Source organism: Loxodonta africana, chromosome 12, assembly GCF_030014295.1.
Source record: "Loxodonta africana isolate mLoxAfr1 chromosome 12, mLoxAfr1.hap2, whole genome shotgun sequence".
In the NCBI taxonomy this organism is placed as follows: Eukaryota; Metazoa; Chordata; class Mammalia; order Proboscidea; family Elephantidae; genus Loxodonta; species Loxodonta africana.
This window is the reverse complement of record NC_087353.1, coordinates 72,814,286-72,828,640: the sequence shown is the minus strand read 5'-3', so window position 1 is coordinate 72,828,640 and position 14,355 is coordinate 72,814,286. Positions and strand designations below refer to the sequence as shown.

The 14,355-nt window shown below is 49.6% G+C and overlaps 1 protein-coding gene across 4 annotated transcripts in view; it reads right to left on the bottom strand.

Moving 5' to 3' along the window:
* The window catches only part of ABCC1 (ATP binding cassette subfamily C member 1 (ABCC1 blood group)), a 175,242-nt gene that overhangs the window by 21,854 nt on the left and 139,033 nt on the right, over positions 1-14,355 (bottom strand). For all 4 annotated transcript variants that reach the window (XM_010601238.3, XM_064295633.1, XM_023540926.2 and 1 more), the window contains 2 exons: positions 6,133-6,223; positions 2,400-2,535 (listed from right to left, as the gene is read on the bottom strand). In XM_010601238.3, coding sequence (XP_010599540.1) covers positions 2,400-2,535; positions 6,133-6,223 — 227 coding nt within the window. The remainder of the gene's footprint in view (positions 1-2,399; positions 2,536-6,132; positions 6,224-14,355) is intronic.

The following is a 14,355-nucleotide window of genomic DNA, read 5'->3' as shown; positions in this document are numbered from 1 at the left end:
GCAGGGATGCAGGCTTTCATCAAATCATCGCCAGGATAAATGCGTAATTGCAAACAGAGAAGGGCTGTTAACAGTACGGGGTTCCAGAGACTGTAAAATTGGGCATCCTGACCCAACCCAGGGTAGGAAGGTGTCAGAGGAGGTTACCCTGAGGTAACCAGGTGAAGATGGCAAAAGGCCACTCTAGGTAAAAGCAGCAGCGTGTGCAAAGGCCCTGAGGTAGGAGGGAACACAGCACTTCCGGGGAACTGGAAGGAGCAAGGTCAGCATGGGGCACCAAGGAACAGACGAAGCTGGAGAAGCAGGTGGCAGCCAGACCAGACAGGGCCTGGGGGCCCTATTCGGGACTCCAGTCTTTACCCCAGGATCAACGGGATGCCACCAGGAGTTTTAAGCAAAGGGGAAAAAGTGAAAAGTTGCCTAGCAACCAAGACCAAATGTCACGTTCACCCTGCAACAGGACCTGCCTGCCACCACCCCTTTTCCCCTGAGCACCCAGCACTAACTCATACCATCTCAACTGGCTCCCCACTGCCTGATGCCCCAGCTCCACAAACAGGGGGTGTGAGGAGTCTTTTACTTTGTATTCCCTTAGAACCCAGAACGGGGGCTAAATAAATACATCCTAGTTGCCTGATGTTTGCGTCTCCCAAGCACATGAAGCAGGGCACCCCAGTTCAGGCCAGCCCCATGCCCATCTGCTTGGTTTCAACAAACTCCAGGGATCTTTGTCTGTGTCCTTGCTTTTTGTGCTGAATTTCAAGAAAAAAAACGATCTGAGTCTACTGTCTGCCTGCCCATGGGTCTGATGTATAACTGACGGCTGCTTTTTCTATTTTGATTTTTCAATTCTCTGTCTTCAAATTGAAATAGTCTTGGGGGTGGGGGGGGGGGTGGGGAACAGAATTCCAAACATGCCTATTTCACCATTCAGCTTTCACCATGAAAATGGAGCTGCCTGCTGTCCAGGAATTATTCTGCAGGGATTATAGCAGTAAAGAACCCAGGCATGGGAGTCAGAAATGCCTGGGTATGTTGAGCCCAGCTCTACTCTTGGTCTGACTCTGGCAAGGTATAAGCCCCCCTGAGCCTCAGTTTCCCTCATATGTAAAATGGGGATAAAAGCAGGCTCCATTTCCTCTGGTTGTTGTGGAGATACAATAAGACTTAAACGGGCCTGGTATCTCTGGATCTTCCTTCCAAAGTCCTGGATTTAGGGTCATTTCTCTGGCTCCTTGGAGGGTCAAAAAAGAGCAGAGGGGGCATGAGACACCACAGCCACCTCTGCCCGGCCACAGCCATGGGTGTGACGACAAGAAGGGGGAAGAAGCAGTGAACTGGAGCCCCCAGGAGGCACCGGATGCATCCAGGTAGATCTAAGGGACCAGTCCTCCAACCCTGGTTATTCCAGCGTCACCTTTCATGATTTTTTTTTTTTTTTGCTTTATCTATCTACTTGTTTTCATTTTTTTAAAACCCACCCCCACACTTTTTTTTTTTTTTTTAACATAACCACATTCATTTTTAAAAATAAACTTTGGATCAAAACCATAAATGGGAAATTATTCACAATTGTCCAAATTAGGTAATCTCAAAAAAAAAAAAAAAAAAAAACAATGAAACAAGAGCTTGAAACCTGCTGTCCTTGTTACAAGGGAAGACTAGGTACTGTCAGGTGCTAAAGAGGATCTAGCACCCAACTGAGACCTTCTCACTGGTGCAACTGTCAGGAGTAAAAGTACTTTTCTAACTATGTAATGTTTTTTAATACTGTGTCTGTGTACAACATAAAGCTATCTTACAAACAACTGAGCATTTCCCAGATCACCCCATACATCACTCAGGGGAGCCCTGATTTGAGCTACTCAGGTCACCTACAAACAATTAGAGCCCCCAAGCTGCTCAAAAAGCAGAGTGGTGGTAAAGCAGAAATAACAGTTGCCAACTCCAGAGTCCCACCACCTGGGTTCAAAGCTCAGCTCTGCCACCAGCTATGACCTTGATTAAGTCACACAGCTGCTCTGTGCCTCAGTTTCCACAGCTGTAAACAGTACCTTTGTAAGTTTGTTGTGAGGAACAAAACCAAACCAAACCCATTACTGTCAAGCTGATTCTAACTCAAAGAGACCCTACAGGACAGAAGAGAACTGCCCCATAGGGTTTCCAAGGCTGCACATCTTTACAGGAGCAGACTGCCACATCTTTCTCCCATGGAGCAGTTGGTGGGTTCGAACGGCCGACCTTTGGTTAGCAGCCAAGTACTTTAACCACTGCGCCACCAGGGCTCCTTGTGGTGAGGAATACGTTGAGTTCCTACACAAAGTGCTCGGCCAGGACCAGCACAGAGGGACTGCTCGGCAGCACCGGCCACCACCCTTACATGGAAAGCCAGACCTCACCTGCCCGGTCTGAGCCTTGTCTGCCTCCATCAGCTTCCAGGTGGCCTCCTTCGGTGTCCCAGCTTTCTGCAGCTCTGCGGTGCTGTTGTGGTGTTTGCGTGCATCCCCGCTGTAGGAGGAGGAGCTGCTGAGCTGTCTGGGGAAAGTAAGGCATGTGGGTGTCAACCAAACCAAAGCCTTGGGTGGGGCCTGCAGTGCTGGGGCTGCTCGTGTGGTCTGAGACGGACAGCAGAGCCCGCTGAGAGAGGGGATGTTGAGAGCAAACCCCCACACACGTACACACATATATGGTTTTTTTTTTTAAAAAAAAAAAAAAATATATATGTATTGCGTGAATAATGGCCGATGTAAGACTAATTTCCAAAATGCAAAGATAACTCACATGCCCAGTTTCCCACTCCATCAGTCTGACACCAGTCACCCATGTGGCACTTTCTCTGACCCTAACCACCCAGAGTTGGGTCTCCACAAGTTAGGATTCTGTCTGTCCAGCTCCTGCCAAACATCAGCCTCTCTGCTGGCTCTCACTGCCCCCAGTGGTTTCAATAATTTGCTAGAATGACTCACAAAACTCACGGTATTACCTATACTTACAGGTGCCCCTGTATTATAATTAGAAAGAATACAAGCGAAGAGCCACAGCAGGTGAAGTCTGGGAGAGGTCCTGGCATGAGGCCTCGATTGTCCCCAGGGACGTGCTACTCCCTCTCCCATGCATGGGTGTTTTCTCACCGATCCATGTGGCCCCAAAGAGAGTGCTCCAAGATCCCCTAGTCACTGGGGCCTCAGTGAATATGCATGACTTGGGCTTTGGTGCAGAGTTATGATTGATCCAATAAATGAATATGCATGACTGCATTTGGCCCCCCTCCCTTCCTGAAGCAAGGCTGTCAAGCATTCATTCTGCGGCAGGCCCTGTGCTAAGCTCCCCTGTTCTTCCTCTCCCCCAACACATACTGCAACTCTGTAAGATCCAAACCACAGGTCCACAATCCTTTCTCAAAACTCTAGGGGTCAGATGAATGTCATGGTTGCAACTCCGCCAATTTTAGAATGGTTACCATGCTGCATATCATTTAACTCCCTGAGATCTGAGGAAACCTTCCAGAATCAAACATACAGGAATCTCTGCAGTTTGATGCACACAAATGGCCCCACTAAATGGGAAAAATTAAGACTGATTAAGGGCTTGATGAGTAGCCGAAAGGTTGGTGGTCCGAAGCCACCCCAGAGGCACCTCGGAGCCAGGCCTGGCAATCTGCTTCTTGAAAACCCTATGAAGCAGCTCTACTCTGCACACACGGGGTTGCCATGAGTTGGAATCAACTCGACTTGACAGTAACTAACAACAGTGACAACACACCTGGCTTCAGGTCAGTTCACATTATGCCACTAAAGAAGCTAGCCACACACTTACATAAAACAGAGAGAAAATGTATTTTCACCCAAAAGAATCTGCTATAAACCTTCAGTTCTCAGAGCCTTTTTCGTTCCGGCATTGCAGATAAAAGGCTCTTTTACTGTGCTTCTTTTGCACATGAAGAAACCAGCCCAAGGTCCTAGAGCTAGGAAGAGTCAGAGCTGGGATCTAAACCCATTCCTGTACACTGTCTCCTGGGGGTGGTGGGGCAAGCACCTTGGCTGTTTGGCTCACCAGGAGCACAGTAGGGACTCAGTAAACATGGATGGAGTCTTCACAAACGAACGCACATTATCCCCAGACTCCCCCTCCAGGACGCATTCCCCATATGGCAGGGGCCTCTAGACTCTTCCCCAATGACCCCGCCCCCGGGGTTCATGCCCTGGTATAATCCCCTCCCTGAGCGTTGGCAGGACATCCGACTTGCTTCTAACAATGAAATCCAGCAACGGTAACAGAATGCAACTGCTGCCTTGGTGGTTGACTCCACTGCCTTCTTGGCTGGCATGTTCTGATGAAGCAGGTTTCCTCAATGGAGTGGCCCAGGTAACTAGGGACTGAGGGCCGCCTCCAGCCGACAGCCAGTTGGAACTGAGCCCATCAGTAACACAGCCCTCACAACCCCGTCAGCTTGGACGTGGACCCTCCCCCAGCTGAGCCTTCAGATGAGACCGCAGTCTCATCTTGACAGCAGCCTGTGAGAGATCCTGAGCCAGAGGACCCAGCCCTGCTGTGCTCGGATTCCTGACCCCCAGAACTGTGAGATAACAGGTGCCAAGTTTGCGGCAACAGATAAGTGATACACCCAGTGGCCTTTATTTTCTGCTTGGCCCCCATGGTCCCTCCAGCAAGCTCGCATCACCTCCTGCCCCTACATCCCAGGACCACATGCAGGCACTGCCTTTCTTGGCTATCTGACTGAAATTCTCAGATGGCAGCAGCTGTGACTGTTCTTTATTTTGCCAGCCGCCTGCTGAACCCCGACAGTGCCCTTGCATCCCTGCGTGATTCCAGGCGAGTCACTGTTCTAAGTGCTGTAGACACACTGTACATGAGATGCCTACCTTACCACCTTGACAGGTGCGCAACAGAGAAGCAAACATTTCCACCTGTACCATGTCATAACAACCTGAGTCCAGGAGGGTACAGTGGGCAATATCCTGATAGGAGAGCTGTTCATGCTGACTTCCTTCTGGCCCTATTTCTGTGAAATCCTCCCACCCCGAAAAAGGAGTTAACTCCAGGTGGCCCCAGCTCACCCCAACTAATAACTGGAAGCATTTATTGAGCAGAAATCCCTGGGGGGTGCAAAGGGCTAATGCACTTAGCTGCCAACGGAAAGGTTAGAGGTTGAATTCTACCCAGAGGCACCTCAGAAGAAAAGTCTGGCAATTGACTTCCCAAAAATCACTGCAAACCCTACAGAGCACTGTTCTACTCTGACATACACGGGGTTGCCATGAGTAGGAGTCATCCTGATGGCAAACTGTACTGACTGGTATGTGCTGAGTACTGACTCTGGGCAGGCCACTGTTCTAAGTGCTTTATACACATTATATTGTATAAACCTTACCACAACCCTAGGAGGTAGGTGCTACTATAAACCCTATTTGGAAGATGAGGAAACCGAGGCAGAGAGAGGTTAAGCAACAAAGCCCAAAGGATGTAGCTCCTCCAAGTGCCCAATGAGCAGACCAAAGGAACCTCCTTTAAAACAGCACAGCGCAGAACTTAGGAGTGCTGGCCCAGAGGCTGGGTCAGGATCAAATCCAAGCTGGGCTTCTCTCTAGCTGCAGGACCTGCGGAGAGCTCTTAGTCTACTCAGATGTAAAATGGGATGACAACAGTAACTATCTCCAGGATTCAACAGACCGTACAGAGCTTGGCCCTGTGCATGGCTCCTTATGGTGCACAAAATGTGCTCGCTATTACTGTGACTGCTTTGAATCAAACGCTGGCTCTTAGTGCCTCAAAGTTCCAGATCCCTCTGAGTGACCCCGCCAAAGGCCCACACCATGTAGGGAACTCGAGAGTCAGAAGTACTGACAGATGGGTAAACCATGAGGCCCGTGTGACCCCATGCCACCTGGCAGGAACAGTGCCAGGTTCATCCCTCTGGCTGCTGCATTCCAGAAAGTGAGGTCCGGGGAGATGCGGGAGGGGAGGCAGAATACAGCACCTTCCAAGACCCTGGGGAATGGAACTCTTTTTTGGAAGGTCATGCCAATTGGCTGGTGTCCCTCCTCTCTCCCCTGAGGCAGGGAGAGACGGGGGCCTGGAGAGGCTCAGGACAGGGCCTCCCACTGCCCTCACCTCTGCAGCTGCTTCCCCGCGGTGTCCGTCACCAGCATTCCGTTCTCCATCAGCCTCGCCTCCTTCGCTAGACCACTGCTGCCTGTTAACCCTGGCAGGAGAGAGAGAAGGGGGGTGGGGATTAGGGCTTCAAGAACCAGACACCAAAACCAAAGACAAGGAAAACCTGTCACTTTAGGGGAAGACAGCAGATAACCCGATAGCCAGGAAGCTCAAAAACAAGACCTGCTTTGCTGAGACCACACACAGGCTCCCCAAGGGCCACAGGCGACATCTGGAGCTGGGTCTCTTGGCACAGGGACGGTACAGATGCAGCTGCTTGAAGAGCCCATGGGCCGAGAGTGCTGGGGCTGGGCAGGCACTGGGTGTCAGCTTGATGGGTTACATGCAGCTCAGCAGCAGGATCTCTGCTGCCTGAGGTCTAGCAGGTGGGGCTGGGATGAAAGTGCCCAAGAAGTGGGATGGGGCACAGCCCTCTGGTCCCCAAACATCCCAAGGAAGGGTGATATTCCGAACAAACAGCAACCAGTCCGGCAAAGACATGGACCAACAGGCAGAGTCCCAGAGGCCCCTGTACACCAGAATTAAACTTTCAGTTGCCAGACCACAGGGAAGTATAGAGGGCCTGGAGTAGGGGTTTCCCCAGGAATAAGGAAGAATTTCAACATTCTGACAACTAACAGAGCCTCTGTGGGGCCCACTAGTCCCAGGAAGCCCCCACCCAGTGTCAATAATGATAACATCAGCAAGGACAATGGCTAACATTCATTGAGGGTGTTTCCCACGCGTTGGGCAGTACTGTACTTAAACGCATTGTCTCATTTCATCTTCACAACAACTCAGCGGTATGTTAGAATCGGCCCCCACTCTACACTGCTTTCTTTCTCTCTGATGCCAGGAAGGAAGCACAGAGAGGAGCCCAAAGGGCTGATTCTACAAGGATGGGGCGGTGCTAGCAGGGATGGTCAAGGAGACTTGGACACCCTAGGATATGCTGATTTGTCACTAATAAAAAAAAAAAGGGCAGGTGCTCTCAGGTGACAGCCACAGGAGACAGAGATGGACTGAAAGGGAACAGTCAGAGGGCTGGGGACTGGTCCTGGGGTCCTCGAAGTCGGTGAGTCTCGATCCTGGCTGTGAACTGCATCAGCTGGGGCGCTTTACAGAAGTGCAGGTGCCCAGGGTCCAGCCCACTGCCCGCAGGGACACAGCAGGGCAGGCTGGGTACGTGAGTGCAGCTGCTCAAGGCAGGTAACTGGGACTCAGAGGAAGCATCCCTCCTTTCCAGCTGTGTGTCTTGGGCAAGCAATGAACCTCTCTATGCCTCAGCTTTCACCTCTGCAGCGGGGACATGACCACAGCACCTGCCCTCACCAGCTCAGTGGAGGATGCAACAAGACCTTGCACGGGGCTTGGCGCAGCCAGCGCATGCTCAGTAAATGACAGAAATGGTTGTGGTGATTCTCTGTATTTTAAACATGTTCTACAGATTAATTCTGTGGCACAGCCAGGATTAAGAATCACTGCTTTAAACATTCCCTATAATGTCAGCCTCTTTCTTTTTTTCCCCCCCCAATTAAAAGAAAACAGCCACATAATGCAGGAAGGAGGGGTGATAACAAGCAGGACTTCCATGCAGCCGCATGCACTCAGGGTTCAGAGGGATGCACAATGCTGCACAAGATGGTCTTGACTGTCTTTCTCAGGGGCAGAGAAACACTCCCAGAGATGCCTTTTCCGTGGGCAGTCCCAGGCCCCCCTGCAGTAAGCTGCAGTCTTCTCTACTGCTCATCACCGAGTACCGACACCAGTTTACACTAGTGCTTCCTCACCTCTCAGCCCCACCAATTAGCCCACAGGTTGACGTACCAACTGGGGCTGCTGGAAAGTTCTACTCTGCCAAGGGCAAGACTGAGATTCTGCGCACGGCAAAGTGAACATCTGCTGCTTTCTCTGCCCCACCACCCCTCTGCCTGAGCTTGAAGGGATCAGCCCCCTTCCTCATCCTGTTGTCTCGGCAGGCCTGTCAGTCAGGGCGCCCACTCTCCCCCAGGCAGGGGGTCCTGCCCAAGGTAAGCCAGTAAGACCCCAGGCTCAGGACTCCAGATGGTCAGTGGCCCAATAAGGGTGAAAGATAGTTTGAGCTGACCCATCCTAAAGGAGTCTATCTGGAGTCCTGGGGTTTCTATTTCCTGAGTCCTGGGTTGTTCAGTTCTGCCTTTATGATTGGAGGCCCCAGGCGCCTCCAATAAATGCCCTTTTTGGTTCAAGAGGCTAGAGTTTACTCTGGTGCTTGTAAAAAAGCTAGCTCCTTATCCGGATGCTCGGCCATGCACTGCTGGTTACCGAACATAGGTGGGATGGGTTTGCCAGCCGCCAGTCCGTGCCTTTACGTCACCATACGGAGACAAGGCAGCCTTTCTCGCTGAAACTCTGGAAGACAACATTCCTCCTCTGGGCCCCAGCAGCCCACCTGCAGGGACTCCATAAGCCATCATCGCCCTGCACTGCCTTGGCCTGCCTCGGGGGCAATGGGCAGCTCCAGGGTGGGAGGGGTATCTGAACAGTCACTTACTACCCAGCCACTGTGTGTCAGGCATATACCGTCACGATCACCTGACAGAAGAGAGACAGGAAAGACTAGCCAAGGTCATCCAGGTGACCTAAGGGCTGAGCTGGAGACTCAAACTGCATTTCCAAGTACCAAGCACAAAACCTGGTATGAGATAGGTGCCTAGTAAGTGTTTGCTGAACAAATGAATGATAGGAGGGGGTGAAAATGCACACACTTGAGGGTCCCTTCCCACACATGCAGCAATAGTACAAGTCCATCTATGCCTTGTTCTACAAGCACAGCCAATTCTAACCCCAGCACCACTGACCTTCCTCCACCTCGTCCACCACTCTGCTACCTGGAAATTCACAAGATCCAAGAAAGTGTTAAGAACCAAAGTGTTAAAAGCCAAAACGCCCTCCCTAAGCTCCCGCTTAAATGCCCCAAGAGAATGAATGAGAAGTTGCTCTTCAAGGTGAGGGGCATGGATGATTGAGGGCCCCTGTTCCTTTGGGCCTCAGTTTCCCCATCCCACGTGTGCTGGGTGAATCTCTGACAAGCAGCCTGCCCAAGAGTGAACCCTTGCCCTCAAAGTCATAACTGTAATTGTTCAACCATAAAATGCCTGTTTTCATGGCAGCAGAGAGAAAGAAATCAAGTATTACAGAGGGGCAGGGCAGGCAAGGCAGCTGGAGGTGGCCCAAGCCCAGCTCTGGTCCACCACACCTCAGCCTTCAGTCTTTGAGGGCAGACGCTGTTCCTGAGAGGGGCCAAGGACCCAAGAAAAGGGGAAGAGAAGATGACTCAGTGATCATCTTGGACCCCCCCAGGCTGGGATGGCGACCCCTTCTCTGGGCTCTCACAGCCCCCTAGGTTCCCTTCCATCAATGCATTTAGCACCATGATGTCCTTGATTGCTTAATGGTATGTCTCCCCCATCTGATTGTGAGCTCTTGAGGGCCCGGACCAGTTCTTATGCACCATCCTATTGCCAGCACCTCAGATGCGTCAGGTTGCCATATGCAGTTGTATAGGATGTACCCTGCACTACTCTCGAGGGTACCATCCCACATGGTGGTACACATACCACGTGGCCCTGCAGCACACAGCAGGTGCTCTGTACACCTCTGATGGGCAGATGGACTTATCTGACACACAAGTGAAGAAGCAGGGCTGACCCTCCAAATACCAGAGGGGGCCCCTATCAACCACAGTAGTACCATCTCACAGCCCGTACCCACAAAGCTAGTTTCCAAACTAGTGCTGCGAGAAATGGATATTTTCTTTTACCCTGGGATCTTTATGCAGCTGTGTTAACGTCCAAAGCCTCTGACCTACAGATTGCATAGACAGGTCATGCCTTAAACACCCAAGGAATAATTCATTCCCTCACTTATTTAACATATTTACTGAGTGTCTGGGAAGTGGTGCAATAGTTAAGCACTTGGTTGCTTACCAAAGGTTCAAACCCACCTGTGGCTTCCTAAGAGAAAGGCCTCGTGATCTGCTCCTGTATAGATGACAGCCTAGAAAATCCTATGGGGTAATTCTACCCTGTCACATGGGGTCGCAATGAGTCAAAAGTCAACTCAACAGTGCCCAACAACAACAACACTGACAGTCTACTATGTACCAGGCACTGTTCTCAGTCCTGGACACAGAGAGATGGCCAAAATGTCCACAAAGAGCTAAAATCCCAAGGAGACAGACAAGGAACAAACTGGTAGACATATAATTTACTCTTAAGGAGTGATGAGTGGTATCAAGAAGAATAAAGCAGGGTAAAGAGAAAATGGATGATGGGGGGGTGCCCTAAAATAATAAGAGTTCACTTTTTTCTTCAACGCAAACCCATGAAGCTTGTAGTTCAAGGAATGTTCCGAGTGGTCTGGGTGCAGGGGATGGGGGTCGTTCAGGCACTGTCGCCACCTCGCAGCACCTGAGAGGCTGCCTGGGCTGTGCAGTCGGTCCAGTAGCCCTCAAAGCAGGCACCTCAGGAGGCTGTTTATTCCAGCACCACTGCCTTTACTCAAGAAGGTTCTGGAACTCCACTTGGGCAAGGGCCAGCAGGCAAGCCTCCCTTGAAGGAAGGATCCAACTGACTGCTTTACAGTCAACGCCTCGATTCTGACCAAAAACGGAATTGACCGGCTTCATCATCTGACCTTATCCACCAGATTCGGCCCTAAGAGTTCTTCATACTCAAAAGAGGAAGAAATACCGCCACTGAGGACGGCCAAAAGGAATGTGCTATCTGTCTGAAGAGCTCTCCAGCAGCTGTGCCGTGTCTACAACAGATTATTGCGACATGGGGAGGTGCCTATGACCCAATGTTAAGGAAAGAAAAGATGTGGGCCCACGAGAAGAGGCGACAAAACTGTACAATATGATTTCAACTTGTCAAGGAGAAATCCCTACGGAGAAAAAAATTCCGTTGCCATCGAGTTGATTCTGACTTATAGTGACCCTATAGGACACAGTAGAACTGCCCCACAGGATTTCCAAGGAGAACCTGGTAAATTTGAATTGCTGACCTTTTTGTTAGCAGCTGCAGCTCTTAACCACTACACCATCAAGGTTTCCCCCAGAAAAAAAGTCAGGTGGAAAAGATGCTAAAATTCACTAGCAGCTCCCCCTCTGGGTGGTAGATAATGGAAGGATTTTCTTTGTCCTCATTCTTTACATTTTTCTACGATTTGCGAAGGTCTACAATGAGCACATGTTACTTTTGTCATCAGAAAAAAAAATTCAGCAAAAAAACTGAAATAAGAAAAAAAAAAAGAGTAATTAGGTTGAAATATGATTCAAACAAAGTTCTGAAAAATAGCCGCATTGTTGAAATAAAGGTCTTCCAATGTATCAAAGGAAGAACTTTCGGCAGTGTGATGTCAGGGAAAAGCAGAGTTTCTCAAACTCGGCACTGCTGACATTAAAAAAAAAACCAAACCCGTCACCGTCGAGTTGATTCTGACTCATAGCCCACCTGTAAGGACAGAATAGGACTGCCTCGTAGGGTTTCCAAGGAGTGCCTGGTGGGCTAGAAATGCCGACTTTTTGGTTAGCAGCTGAACTCTTAACCACCAGGGACTCCACTACTGACATTAGGGGTTGGATGATTCTTTGTGGTGGGGGCTGTCTTGTGCACTGTATGATGTTTAGCAGCGTCTCTGGACTCCACTTACTAGATGCCAGTAGCACCTCCTGGTCGTGACAACCAGAAATATCTCCAGACATTGCCAAATGTGCCCTGGGGTGGGACGGTGGGATGCAAAGTCGCCTCTGGTTGAGAATCATTGCTCTGGGTTTTAAGTTCTTAAAAAATAAACCAGAGTCATGTTTTTTTTTTTCCTCCTTCCAGGTATGGGGGTTAACGGGCCAATTTGTAAATCTCTGTGTCACCAAGTAAGTTTCCCAAACATCAGTATTATAAATACTCCTAGGGGGAGAGGGTCAGTATCTGCCCCCACACACGCACCTCCAAGCCTAAGCCAAGTTCCTGTTACATCTCCCCATCCCCATCACGGTGAGAAGGAATCCCCAACCAAACACTCCCCCTAATTCAGCCTTGGTTTTTCTAAAAAAGATTCAAGGCCGAGGGGAGAGAGGGGCCAAGAACAAAAAAAGTTCCCCTTTAGGGACAGCCAAATATGTAGCTCCAATAATCCAAGGTCACTGGCCCTTGGAGTTCACTGAAGTTGAACAAGACTAGACCCTGAAGCCAAGACTTACAGATGGAGCCCCTCCAGAGAGGTGGGAGGGGGACACCCCCATTTAACTTAACACTCATGGGCTGAGGAGTTCTCTGGGTACCACTAGGTGGAGCCTGGGAAGCTGCACTGGGAAAATGAGCCCACAGAGGTGCTAGGTGACGGGTGGTATTTTCATCACCAAATTCAGTGCTGACGTGCACAAAAAATAATAAAGAAATTGGCAGCACCCCATGTTCTATATAAACTGCTCTGAATACTCTGGCAGCTGGGGAAGGGAGAAAAATAAACCATCTGAGGCCAGCAGTGTTTAAGAATGTTCCTGGCTCACCTGGATGGAAAGGGGAGAGAAAAACCGAGAAACCTTGTTCTGGGAAAGATCAGTTAAACTCATCCATGTTGACTTCGAAAGCACAGAGAGCTATTCTAGCCTAAGCGGAGCCTGGATTTGGTGAAATACAATGATTGTGAAGTCCTATCACACGGGCTTGGCTTGACTGGAGCTAAGAGACAATCAGAGGTCGGAAATGCTGCAGCAAGAGGAAAACAGGCTAGACTTAAGGGAGAACTTCCCAACCAGAAGGGCATGTCCCTGTAGAAACCTATTTCAATCAGAGAATTTAAAGCTGAAGGGATGTCAGATATCACACACTGGCAAAAGAAAATACTTTTAAAACCACTAGGGTTGGCACAGTGGTTAAGTGCTTGGCTGCTGACTGAAAGGCTGGCGGTTCGAACCCACCATCAGCTCTGCAGGAGAAAGAGATGTGGTAGTCTGCTTCTATGGTCTGATGGAAACCCTATGGGGCAGTTCTACTCTGTCCTATAGGGTCACTATGAATCAACTCGACCACAATGGGCTTGGTGTTTTTTGTTGTTGTTGTTGGTTTGGGGCTCACAGCAGCACTGTTCATGATAGCCAAAAAGTAGAAACAACCCAAATGTTCATCGAAGGAAGCCCTGGTCAAAGGATGAATAGATAATTAAAATGTGGTATATATCAATACAACAGAATATTACTTGGTGATAAAAAGGAATGAAGTACTGATACGTGCTACGATACAGATGAATCTTGACAACATTATGCTAAGTGAAAGCAGTCAGTCACAAGAGGAGAAACTCTGTAAAATTCCATTTATATGAAATGTCAAGACCAGGTAAACCCACAGCCCTGGAAAGTAGCTTACTGGTGGTCTAGTCCTGGGAGGGCCGGGGGAAATCGGGAATGACAGCTAACACGTATGGAGTTTCTTTCTGCAGTGATGAAAGTGTTCTAACATTGGTTGTGGTGATGTCTGAGCAACGCTGAATATACTAAAAACCACTGGGTTATACACTACGGATGGGTGACTTGTATGGTATGTGAATTTTATCTCAATAAAGATGTTATTTAAAAAAAGAACCACCAAAAACTAGGGCTTCCAATGGGTTCACTCTGATTCAAACCCCTGCTGAGAATTCACATTTCTACCAAGTTCCCAGGCGATGTTAATGCTGCCGGTTAGGGACCAATTCTAAGAACCACTAGAGAGCAGTGGTTCTCAAAATTTATCATACATAAGAATCACCCAAGGATCTTGTTGAACCATAGATTCTGATTCAGTATATATGGAGTGGAAATGCAAATTCTCAGCAGGGGTTCAAACCAGACAGAACTGGTTCGAAGCCCAGTCAAAAACACTAGGACCCCTTCAGTGAAACTCTAATACAGAGGTATGAATGACCAGGAAACCACAGAAGGCTGGGTGGGCTGGAAGCTGAGAGCAGACTTGCGGTCCCAGTCCTGTCGGCAGCTGCTGTGTGTCTTTGACCAGGTCACCTGCCCTCTCTGAGATTCAGTGGCTTCCCACTGCATTGAGACCAAAACCCAAACTCCTCACTCCACAAGCCCTGTAGGGTGACCACCCTGCCAACCTCGCCTCCCACTATGGTCTGGCCACACTAGCCTCCTTTTCGTTCCTT